We start from the raw sequence: 12,794 nt of genomic DNA on the forward strand, positions 1-12,794 counted from the left end.
AATAAAAAAAAATATTTAAATGGAGATTTTCCCCCTTGTTCCCAGGGGGTATCACTTCCTTTCCAAAGGTTCATCGTATCCTCTCCCAACCAGTGCCCCACCCTTGACCCAGGCGCCCCACGATAGGATGAAGAAAATTCAAATATACTACAGAGCTAGAGTTAACAGTGAGCTCCCTACCCCCACCAACACCAACACCTGGATATATTTAGTAATATTAATACCATGTATAAACATATATAACTATAAAATTACAATCTCAACAAGTAATAATTAAATATAATAATACAAAATAACAAGGGAAAACAACCCTGCTCCTAGAGATAAAGGTAAAATAGGATAAGGTAACCATCTCCCCCCACCAACATTCACTCGACCCCCCCAGCCTATATATATATAAGAAAAGGGGGAGAAAATCGCTAAGTAGAGAACAAATAAATAAACTCGTCTCCCGATCCCCCGAAGATAATATTAAACAAGAAAGTAAAGAAAGGGATTAATATTAAAAAAGGGGGTGTAAACTGGAGTGGGGGGAGAGCAAACCAACATCAATTAACTCTTACAATTTATCTAAGAAAGTCCAAAAATTCCTTGGCCTTTTCCAGCGATCCGAAGTTATACACGGACCCTTCATGGTTAAAGCGTAGCGTTGCTGGGTAGCGTAAGGAGTACTGAATATTTAGGTCCCTTAAACACTTCTTCGCTTCGTCAAATGCCTTCCTCTTTCGGACCAGAGCTGGGGAAAAGTCCTGGAATAACATGATCTTGGATCCTTTATAGATCATAGCTTGGGGATCTTTTCCAAGATTTTTGGAGGCTTCTAAGAGTATCTGCCTCTCCTTGTAGCTTTGCAGCTGGAACAGGACCGGGCGGGGGCGCTGGTTCGAGCCGGGCCCGCGTATTGCGACCCGGTAGGCCCATTCCACCCTTACCTGGCCTGATCCAGCCTACAGATTTAACAGCTGTGGAAGCCACTGTTCAAGGAACGCTGTAAGCTGGCCTTTCTCTTCCCGTTCGGTTGAGGTCGTCGATGTGATTCTCTAAGGTCCGGACTCACTGTTCGAGAATCCGGACCTGATCCACGGCCGATTGTGCTGTAGTCTTGGAGGTCGCGGCCTCTAGCTCCACCCCTCTGACTCAGCGCTCGATTTCCTCGATGTCTCGGCCCTGCTTTTGCAGCGCGGCCGAGAGTGAGTCCCATCGGTTCCGAGACTCTTCGTTGAAGGCGTCAATCTTTGCGTCAAGTTTAGAGATTATTTCCACGAGGCTCGCCACCATAGGTAAGTCCCCTGAGGCAGCTGCAGACGCCTCTGCTGCAGCTGGGGAGGGTGGGGGGGTGGGTTCCTACCTGCTGAGAGCTGCGGGCTCCCTTCCCTTTTGTCATTTTTAAAGGAGATTAGATTATTTAAATTCAGTACTGAGCAACTAATTATATTAAGTAAAAACTATTTTAAATGATTTGGTGAGTGAGGTGGAGGCGGGTGGCCCACTTTGTCCAAGTCTTGGGAGGAGCACTCTCGACTCAGACTTGCTGGGTCGCCGCCATCTTGGATCCCCTCTCTGTGTTGTTAAAGGGAATGTAACAAGGAAGAAATGGGTGACCACCAAACAGAAAGATGGGATCATGTAGCTACTAAGAGAAGCCAGTGGAAAATAATGAGCATGTTTAATCTGCCCCATAGGCCAACCAAAGCCAAGGAGATGGCCGAGCTGCTGGGAAGCGAGTAGTTGGAGGAAGGCCAAAGGTAGTTGTTAGTGAGGGGAGTAGACAGGCGCTTCAGGCACTGGAGATGTGACTGGAGGCGTGCAATTCTGGTCTGCTTCCTATCGGAAAGATGTTGTGAAACTTGAAAAGGTTCAGAAAATATTTACAAGGATATTGCCAAGGTTGGAGAATTTGGGCTATAGGGAGTGGATGAATAGGCTGGGGCTGTTTTCCCTGGAGCGTCGGAGGCTGAGGGGTGACCTTATGGAGGTTTACAAAATTATGAGGGGCATGGACGGGATAAATAGACAGAACTAGAGTCCAGACAGAACTGGGAGTCCAGAACTAGAGAGGTTTAGGGTGAGAGGGGAAAGATATAAAAGAGACCTAAGGGGCAACTTTTTCACACAGAGGGTGGTGCATGTATGGAATGAGCTGCCTGAGGAAGTGGTGGGGGCTGGTACAATTGCAGCATTTAAAAGGGATCTGGCTGGATGTATGAATGGGAAGGTTTAGAGGGATATGGGCCTGGTGCTGGCAAGTGGGACTAGATTGGATTGGGATATCTGGTCGGCATGGACGAGTTGGATTGAAGGGTCTGTTTCTGTGCTGTCCATCTCTATGACTCCAGGACGGTATCTTGCCTGCGGGGTGCACTAGTCAAGGATATCACAGAACGGCTGATGGACACTCTGTGGTGGAAAGTCAAAGCCCAGAGGTTGTGGTCTACACTGGGGCCAAGACATAGGAAGGAAGGGAAACATCCTCCTGAAAGCGGATTTTAGAGAGATAGCTGGTAAAATAAAAAGAAAGACTTGAAAAGGTAGCAGTCTCCAAATCAATCCCTAGTGCCACACAGGAGGATAGATGATTTCAGAAAGAAAAGGATGGTGGGCTCAGTGGTTAGCACTGCTGCCTCACAGCGCTAGGGACCTGGGTTCGATTCCAGCCTCGGGTGACTGTCTGTGTGGAGTTTGCACATTCTCCCCGCGTCTGCGTGGGTTTCCTCCAGGTGCTCCGATTTCCTCCCACAATCCAAAGATGTGCAGGTCAGGGTGGATTGGCCATGCTGAATTGCACATAGTGTTCTCAGATGTGTGGGTTAGGTGCAATTAGTCAGGGCTATATGTAGAGTAACAGGGTAGGAGTATGGGTCTGGGTGGGTTACTCTTCGGAGGGTCGGTGTGGACTTGCTGGACCGAAGGGCCTGTTTGTACACTGTAGGGAATCTAATAATCTGTAAGGTAGAGAGATGGTGCAAGGGGAAATCCTGAGGTATTGGGACTGTTTCTGGGGGTGGTTCGACAAGTTGGAATGATACTAATACTGTTTTTTTTCATTCACTGTGGGATGTGGCTATTACTGGCTGGCCAGCATTTATGGCCCATTCCTAGTTGTGTTTCAGCAGGGTGGGTGAGCTGCATGTTTGAAGGTAAATTTGTCACTGTTCTTTCAGACAACAGGGCTGCTCTCATTGCTTCCATTACCCATATCACTGGCACCACCTTTCACTATGACTGCTGGCTGTCCACCCTCCCCCTTCAGGATGTCCTGCGGCCACTCTGAGAGGCATTAAGGAGGAAACACACCATATGGGAGTGGCCTCAGAACTGCCTGTCGGGTCACCCGTCACTAAACGTTTCCCAGTCATTGTCCTCCCCTGCTGGTGCCATAACCTTGGCTTTCCCCCGACAGGATATTTCCCCCTGACAGTATCCAAGCTGGCCTATCCGCTTCAGGGGAGGATGGTTAAAGTGGGCCACCCGCCCACACTTACTCATCCTCCTGGTGTTCATCCAACTCTTCGCTGTCAGTGTAGCCCTTCCTGGTGGCATCACCAGCTGACCAAATGCTCTATCCATGACATTCTCATAGACGCTCCTTAGCGAGCCGAGATCGTGGTGCTGGGAAAAGCGCAGCAGGCCAGGCAGCATCCAAGGAGCAGGAGAGTCGACGTTTTGGGCAAGAGCGTTTCGTCAGGACGCTCCAGAGTGGGCCCATCTGCAGCTGTGGGCACTCGGAGCGGCAAATCAAGAGCTCAACCCCACTTTCGACATACATCGTCGCCATGGAGACTGGAAGTGTCCCTGATCTCCCACATATTGCAGGCGAAGCAACCCACTGGGCCGAGCTGTCCTGCCATTGTGACCTTTACCAACTACAAACAGTAAACAAGCAACGACCTACTCAGCCTTACCCAATACTCACCAAATCAGATTTCTCGCTCTCTTTTTGTGACAAACCACAACAAATACACTCCATTTCACACTGTGTACTACTTTCTCAGTCCCCAAAGCTGGTTCCTAAGCAGCCAATCACCTCCTAGTTTCCCCAACTGTTTATCCCTGTTCAAGGTGATTTTTTTAATCAGATTCCCTACGGTGTGGAAGCAGGTCATTTGGGACAACAAGTCCACACCGAGCCTCTGAAGAGTAACCCACCCAGACCCATTCCCCTACCCTATATTTACCTCTGACCAATGCACCTAACACTATGGGCAATTTAGCATGGCTAATCTACCTGACCTGCTCATCTTTGGACTATGGGACGAAACTGGAGCACCTGGAGGAAACCCACTGAGACACTAGGAGAATGTGCAAACTCCACACAGACAGTCGCCCGAGGCTGGAATCGAACCCGGGTCTCTGGCTCTGTGAGGCAGCAGTATTAACCACTGAGCCACCATGCCACCCTAATTTTTATCACTCAGCATAAGCTCCTCCCTCCCCACAGGCTGCACTCCATCAGTCTGATTCCCAATGAGCAACTCTGCAGTATGGCTTCCTTGTGCTTGGTTCCCGATCCTTGGCTTTGATTCTTCCTGTTGAAAAAGACTTTACAATCGATGAATCAACACCAAAAAAAAGAGGTGAGGAGAATGCACCTCTTCCCCTCTGTGCCGAACTCCCACATGACTCCAGAATCCCCGAAATACACACTTGTTCAGGCGCTGCCTCACTCTGGGTACGATCTGTCCTTCCTGACCGTGTGAATAGTGCGCGACTCTAAGTGGCTAGGCACAAGATCAGGCTTTGCTGTGATGCCCCGTGCAGTTGAACAGCCCGGTGACGCAGAAGGTGGGAAAAGCCACTGGCTCCATGGAAGAGTCGTGGAGTTTGGGAGGCGAAAAGACAAGGATGTTGAATCTCTGGATCTCGGTGCAATTTTTACCAGGCCAACAGCTATCAGCCAAGTTCCAGGGGGAAGGAATGATTGGGCTTTCAAGGTGGGAGCAGTAAAATGCAAAGCTGTTGGGATACAGGCAGCACTCCGGAAAGGAAACGAGCCAGCAGATCAGACGTTAGCGGCTCACTCGTGTTGTGTCTGGGAAGCAGACACTGCCCAGAGCTTTGGGTCCTTTCAGGAAGTGGGGCCCAGGGAGATATTGATCAATCTGAGACCGGTACAATTGGGAAAAGGAGTGAGTCAAACAGGCAGGAACAAAGCAGAGAACGAGGTAGGACTGATAAACAGAATTTATTTCAATGCAAGAGGCCAAACAGGGAAGGCAGATGAACTCCGGGCACGGTTAGGAACATGGGACTGTGGTAGAGGTTTATAAAATCAGGAGGGGCATGGACCAGGTGAACAGACAAGGTCTTTTCCCTGGGGTGGGGGAGTCCAGAGCTAGAGGGCGGAGGTTCAGGGTGAGAGGGGAAAGATATAAAAGAGACCTAAGGGGCAACATTTTCACACAGAGGGTGGTACCTGTATGGAATAAGCTGCCAGAGGAAGTGATGGAGGCTGGTACAATTGCAACATTTAAAAGTTAAAAGTCACACAGCACCAGGTTATGGTCCAACTGTAACACCAATTGTTACAGTTAACCTGAGAATGTAACTTTTTAAAAAAAGTTTTGTGATTTACATATGAAAGAAGTGAATCTAACATGGTCATTCTAACAGATAAGAGACTCAACAAACAATCAAGGTATTTCCAATGTATAATTTCAGTTACATCACACTGTAAACTTTTGCTATAAACTCTGTGTCTTACAATTGTGTACTCCACAACCACCTGATGAAGGAGCATCGCTCCGAAAGCTAGTGCTTCCAATTAAACCTGTTGGACTATAACCTGGTGTTGTGTGATTTTTAACTTTGTCCACCCCAGTCCAACACCGGCACCTCCAAATCCTAACATTTAAAAGGCATCTGGATGGGTATATGAATAGGAAGGGTTTAGAGAGATTTGGACCAGGTGCTGGCAAATGGGACTAGATTAGGATATTTGGTCAACATGGACAAGTTGGACCGAAGGGTCTGTACATCTCTGTGACTCTATAACTTTAACATGGGTTTGCCAGTGCAGTCCTGAGTGACAGGTGAGTCAAAACTAAGAGGATCAACCCAGATAGAGTTGGACACCAGCTTAAGTTGAGACAAAGCAATGGAAAGATGGACCATGTAGGTGCCAGATGTCATTAGCTCTCTCTTATGCAAGTTGACCTTTTCTTCCCCCCCAACCCCTGCCAGGAGGAGATTAAATCCCGTGCGGAGTTGGAGCGGAGACTGCAAGAGGCAGAGGATGCTTTGCAGAGGCTGGAGCAGGGCCTGAGCTCGGCTGAACGTACGGTGGAGAAAAACGAGCGAATGAAAGGAGACGTGGGCGAATTGAGAAGTAAGTGACAGTGGTGGCTGAAGGGTGACTGTAGCTGAGGGGCAGTCACTGAGTGAGGAATTGAGACTGGCGCTCCCTCCCAGCACTGAGGGATTGCTGCCCTGTTGGAGGAGCTGCCGTCTTTCGTTTGAGATAGGAGACTGAAGTCCTGTCTCACCTCACCCAATGGAGAGACTGTGGTCAGTGGAAGATGGGCAGGTTGGTATTCCCTAGTCTCCCAGTCAATATTTAGCAAATAACATTCACGGCAAGAAAGGACCTGCATTTGTCTAGCAACGTTCAAGACTTTGTGGCTTCTCGATAGTCATTGGGAACGTGGCACCAACCCATACACAGAAAGATCCCATGGCAGTGATGCAGCACCAAGTTGGAGAGAATGTTAACATTGGCCAAGAAATACTAGGAAGGGTTCACCGAGCCCTTAGTCAAGAGGTAAGTCTTAAGGGAGAGGTTAAGGGAGGGAATTTGAGAGTTTCAGGCCCAGGCACTTGAAAACATGGCCACTGGTGGTGGGATGAAGGGGAATGGGCAACTGGACAGATACGGATCGAAGGACCACAGGCTCTGAGCGTCTGTCAGATTGGAGGCCATTTGCAAAATGAGGAGGGGGTGAGGCCATGGGTTGAATGTGAAAACAAGGGCAATAGTTTTGAGAATCGAGGCTGGGTTCAATACAGGTCAACGTAAAGTCCATGGTGAAAGGTGTGAGGGCAGTTGAGGAGTGGATGTGTGTATATATTCCTGGAGTGTCTGGGATTCGGGGCTACACTTGGTCTTTTATTGTTGGAAGAAGACCATCCCAATAGCCTAGGCGTTCCATATCTCTCCACCTTACTCCCCTTCAGTTAGGTCCTCCCCAAAACTCACCTCACCACCTCCAATATCCTGACAAACACTGGTTTCTCCCACACATTATCCTGTTAAAGGCAGGTGGGTGTGTTGTCATGGGTGGAGTGCAGGTTCATCCAGGAGACAGTGAGGTCTGCGGGTGCTGGAGATCAGAGTTGAGATTGTGGCGCTGGAAAAGCACAGCAGGTCAGGCAGCATCCGAGGAGCAGGAGAGTTGACGTTTCGGGCAGGAGCCCTTCGTCAGGGCGGAAACGTCGGATTTTCCTGCTCCTTGGATGCTGCCTGACCTGCTTTTCCAGCAACGCACTCTCAACACTGCAAGGCTCATCCAGAAGAGGGTTGCTCGCTACCGAATTCAGGACATGTTTGGGAGGTTGGAACCCCCACTCTCTTAACAGGGCCAGGGGCTCCGAAAAGAGGCAGAGAGATCACCTGCAACTTGGGAAAACTTGCCTCAGTTCAGTGAGAGCCAGTGGAGTCAAACAAACCGACATTGGGTTCACTCGAAGCTGCCGAGCTGGCTGACAGAGCGACCTAAGACGTAGGAACAGGAGTAGGCCGTTCGCTCCTTCATTGGCTAATGTCCCCACCGTTCATGGGTGATCTGCTGCAGGCCCCAGCCTGTTTATCATCAGCTTCTCACAGCCCTCACCTGCCAAATATTTCCAAAATTGATCGAACCCCCCCTCAAACACTTTCAGTGTTCACCTCTATAACTCTCTGGGAGCGAGATTTCCAGACCTTCACCACCCTCTGGGAGTAATTTGTTCCCCCCTCAGTTTTATATGAGCGACACTTTATTATTATAATGAAAGGGCATGGTTAGAGAATAGAATCCCTATAGTGTGGAAGCAGGCCACTTGGGGTATCAGGTCCACACTGGTCCTCCAAAGAGCATCCCACCCTATCCCTGTAAGCCTGCATTTCCCGTGGCTAATCCATTTGCCTACATATCCTGGGATGCTCTAGGCAATTTAGCATAACCAATCCCCCTGACCTGCACATCTTTTTGAGTGTGGGAGGAAACCCAAGCAGACACGGGGAGAATTTGCAAACTCCAACCAGATAGTTGCTCAAAGCAGGAATCGAACCGGGGTCCCTGGCGTTGTGAGGCAGCAGTGCTAACCACTGAGTCACTGTGGGACCCACAGTGTTTAGTTTCAAGGCTCCCTCACAAGTAGAAAACATCTTCTCAACATCTACCCTGTTAAGTTCCCTAAGAATTGTAGATGGTTTGAGAAGATTCTTCTAAACTCTAATGAACAAAGGCCTGAAATCCAAGAAATTCACCAGCCCAGAGGGGCTTGGAGTAAATTTAAGGAGGCTTTGCAATCAGGTTTTTAAGTCGGTAATGGGTTGGAAGGAGGGGAGGAAAGTGGAGTTGAGGTCAGGATAAGATCAGCCATGATCCTACTAAATGATGGAGCCGGCTGGAGGGGCTGAATGGCCTACTGCTGCTCCTGGTTCCATAGTGTCCAGGGAAGTGCAGGCACGGTGGGTTAGCCATGAGAAATGTGGGCTTAAGGGGTCTGGATGGGATGATCTTTGGAGGGTCTGTACTGATCTGATGGGCCGAATGGACTCTTTAGACAATGTAGGGATTCTGTGATCTGGAATAAATGAAAACCGCATTGAGACACGTATGGAATGAGCTGCCAGAGGACGTGGTGGAGGCTGGTACAATTGCAACATTTAGGAGGCATTTGGATGGTTATATGAATAGGAAGGGTTTGGAGGGATATGGGTCGGGCGCTGGCAGATGGGACTAGATTGGGTTGGGATATCTGGTCGGCATGGACGGGTTGGACTGAAGGGTTTGTTTCCGTGCTGTCTATTTCTAAGACTCTATAACTCCAACTGTCTTCGCTCAGAGAGTGGTTAGCGTATGGAATTCTCTGCCACAGACAGCAGTTGAGGCTAAAACAGTGAATATTCCAGTGGGATCCTTTGTTTTGGCTTCATTGCCAAAGCAGGAAATGATACTTTGCAAGGTTTGGCAAAGGATCAAAGAAATGCTCGATCCAGTGATATAGATAACCAGGAGCTGGGTAGGCCATTCAGCCTTCTGACGCTGCTGCACCACTCAGTATGATCATGGCTGATCGTCCTACTCAGTCCCCTGCTCCTGCTTTGTCTCCAAACCCTTTGATCCCTTTAACCTCAAGAATTAGATCAAAATCCTTCTTGAAAATATTCAATCTTTTAGCGTCAACTGCTGTCTGTGGCAGAGAATTTCATACCCCAACCACTCTCTGAGTGAAGACAGTTAGAGTTATAGAATCGTACAGCACGGAAACAGACCCTTTGGTCCAACCCGTCCATGCCGACCAAATATCCCAACATAATCTAGTCCCATTTGCTAGCACTTGGCCCATATCCCTCCAAACCCTTCCTATTCATAGACCCATCCAGATGCCTTTTAAATGCTCCAGCCTCCTCCACTTCCTCTGGCAGCTCATTCCATACACGTCTCAGTCCGTTTTTTCACTTATACCAGATCATAGAATCCCTACATTGTGCAGAGAGTCCATTCGGCCCATCAGATCAGTACAGACCCTCCGAAGATCATCCCACCCAGACCCCTTAAGCCCACATTTCTCATGGCTAACCCACCGTGCCCGCACATCCCTGGACACTATGGAACCAGGAGCAGCCGTAGGCCATTCAGCCCCTCCAGCCGGCTCCATCATTTAGTAGGAACATGGCTGATCTTATCCTGACCTCAACTCCACTTTCCTCCCCTCCCTCCAGAACCCTTCAACCCATTTACTGACTTAAAAACCTGATTTAAAACCCTCCTTAAATTTACTCAATGTCGCAGCCCCCAACCCCCTCAGGGTTTGTGAATTTCACAGATCTACGACCCTTCGAGAGAAGTAATTCCTCCGCATCTGTGTTTTAAATCTACCAGCCCTTGTCCTAAAACGATGACTGGACACAGTTCAGTGCAGAAAGAGGCACTTTATTCATGCAAAGTTGCAATGTGTGTATGTTTTCCAATTGCATTGTGGGTGGAATTATCGCTTTTGGAAGGTGGGGTTTCAGAAGTTCATTTAATTCTGCACCGGCCGCCCAGAGTCACCCTTTTTCCCATAACCTTACATTTCCCACGGCTAATCCGCCTAGCTTGCGCATCCCTGGACATGATATTTCGCAATGTTTGGCAAAGGGCAATTTTGCACGGCCAATCTCCCACCTTTGGACTGTGGGGAGAAACGCTTGCAGAGCCTGGGAGAATGTGCAAACTCCACACAGAGGCTACAAAGTTAAAAATGGATGTCGGTTTGCTTGCTGAGCTGGAAGGTTTGTTAACTAGCCACAAAAAGATATAAACATTCTCACTAGTACCCTTACACGCGGATAAGGAAGGACACTGACTGACTGGGACAACGCATCCATCCTGGGACAAGCCAAACAAAGAGACACACGAGAATTCCCAGAAGATGGCATTCCAACCGGAACTCTTATCAACAAACACATTGACTTGGATCCCATGAGAAAAAGAACAGGAAGTAACATCACCATAGGAAATGATGTCACCACAGGAAATGACATTGCCAACCCAAGGAAACTCAAACTTATAAATAGAAAGCGGGCTACACCACCAGTGCTTCATCCGGAGGCTCACTGATGATGTTACCTAGTATGGTGACGAAATGTCTGAAAATGAACCTTCCAGCTCAGCGAGCAAACCTATATCCAGAACCTCAACCTGAGCAACAAATCTTCTCAAAACTCGCTCAAGTTAAAAATCACACAACACCAGGTTATAGTCCAACATGCGCTGCTCCTTCAATAGGTGGTTGTGGTCCGAAAGCTGGTCCTTCCAATTAAACCTGTTGGACTATAACCTGGTGTTGTGTGATGTTTAACTTTGTCCACCCCAGTCCAACACCAGCACCTCCAAATCACACAGAGGCGGGAATTGAACCCAGGTCCTCGGTGTTGTGAGGCAGCAGTGCTAACTACTGAGCTAACCGTGCCACCCCCACTGAAGTTCCAGGATGAATATGTTGAACGGTGGGGAAGGCAGGAGGGAGCTGACACACCGGGATAATGCGTTGGCGGGGTGTCTGCGCGGTGTTGGTGTGGGCGAGATGGCTGAGATGGTTGTGGGTTGTCCCACCACTGCGCGGTGCATGCCTCAATGCTTTGCTGCCCTTGTCTCCCGGCAGAGTTCTTCGAGGAGTGCATCAGGAAAGCCGAGATCGAGGCCAACCTCCCGGTCATCATGAAGAACTCCGTCTATGTGCAAAGAGCGGCTGCTCGCAGGATCAAGAGTTGCAGGTTCCGCCGGAGGAAGTCCACCGCCGTCTGGAACTCCTTCGGTAAGTCCACTGTGTGTGTGAGAGAGAGAGAGAGATTCCCACTCGCTGAGTCAGCTGGTTCAATCCGAGAGGAGGGGTGGCAAGTTGTGGGGGGAGGTCTGTCCCTGTCTACCCCTCGCCCTTGCCTACTCACCCGCCTGCTTTTCCATGTGCCCACAGGTCAGAACCTCCCCCCACCCCACATAAACACACACACACCCACAAAGGGGTAATGGTGACCAGGGGAGCAAAAAAAGACCCACAAGCCTTTGCTCTGTTTCTGCCGGGCTGGCACTTCACCTTTATGGGAATCGCGAGGAGGTGCCGGAGGATTCACAGTCCCACTTGGTCGGCGTTGCCCGTCTCTTTATGCGCCAACCCTACTGGGAACTGGCACAACAGTTCGCAGTGGCATTTTCACTAAGTCTTCAGGTTTGAATCAATGCTTTCCTTGAGTAGAATTGGTATCCCTATGGTGTGGAAACAGGCCCTTTTGGCCCAACAAGTCCACACCTGCCCTCTGAAGAGTAACCCACCCAGACCCATTCCCCCTACCCTATATTTACCCCTGACTAATGCACCTAACCCACACATCCCTGAACACGATGGGCAATTTAGCCTGGCCAACTCACCCTGACCTGCACATCTTTGGACTGTGGGAGGAAACCGGAGCACCCGGAGGAAACCCACCCAGACACAGGAAGAACGTGCAAACTCCACACAGACAGTTGCCCGAGGCTGGAATCGAACCCAAGTCCCTAGCGCCGTGAGGCCGCAGTGCTAACCACTGAGCCATCATGCCTCTTTCTTGAGAGGGATGAGCACCAAGCCCACTCTGTCCTGATGTTAAACCCTCCTGCCGTGTGGTTCGGTAAAACATTGCCGACAAAGCTCTGGCTGCAGTCTAACCGGGGGCTGAAACAGGGTCAAGATGGCTTTGGTGTTTTTCAGTGCAGCCCCTGTGGTAGTGAACCGCAGCACGCTGTGGTGCTGCTGCTTATGATGTTTTCAGAGCTTCCTTTGCCCGTGCCCCGTGCAGAATCCCAGCTCTCTGTTGTGTCCCTCCCAGTTCCGTTGGCGTTTTCCCCCCCAGTGTCCAGACTCTGGGAGGTGAACGGAACCTACACGGCCTGTTGCAGTATTAATTAGCAAGACATTTCAGGCGGGATAGTGGGTGCTGTTGGCAGTATTCCAAATGGCCGTGAGTTTTGTTTCGCCACCCATAGCGGGTGGGGTGGGTGGGGGCGGGGGGGAGAGGTTCTGTATTATTGGCCTCAGTACCGAGAACCACTGATTTTGTGGGGAAGGCCCCT

The 12,794-nt window shown here is 49.6% G+C and overlaps 1 protein-coding gene across 1 annotated transcript in view; it reads left to right on the plus strand.

Annotated features, from left to right (window-relative positions):
- plekhd1 (pleckstrin homology domain containing, family D (with coiled-coil domains) member 1) overlaps positions 1-12,794 on the plus strand; it is a 94,756-nt gene that overhangs the window by 70,766 nt on the left and 11,196 nt on the right. Inside the window, exons 8-11 of the mRNA XM_043698522.1 lie at positions 1,180-1,280; positions 4,759-5,108; positions 6,181-6,325; positions 11,350-11,502. Of these exons, the coding sequence (XP_043554457.1) occupies positions 1,180-1,280; positions 4,759-5,108; positions 6,181-6,325; positions 11,350-11,502 (749 nt within the window). The remainder of the gene's footprint in view (positions 1-1,179; positions 1,281-4,758; positions 5,109-6,180; positions 6,326-11,349; positions 11,503-12,794) is intronic.

Source organism: Chiloscyllium plagiosum, chromosome 10 (assembly GCF_004010195.1).
Source record: "Chiloscyllium plagiosum isolate BGI_BamShark_2017 chromosome 10, ASM401019v2, whole genome shotgun sequence".
NCBI classification, from domain to species: domain Eukaryota; kingdom Metazoa; phylum Chordata; class Chondrichthyes; order Orectolobiformes; family Hemiscylliidae; genus Chiloscyllium; species Chiloscyllium plagiosum.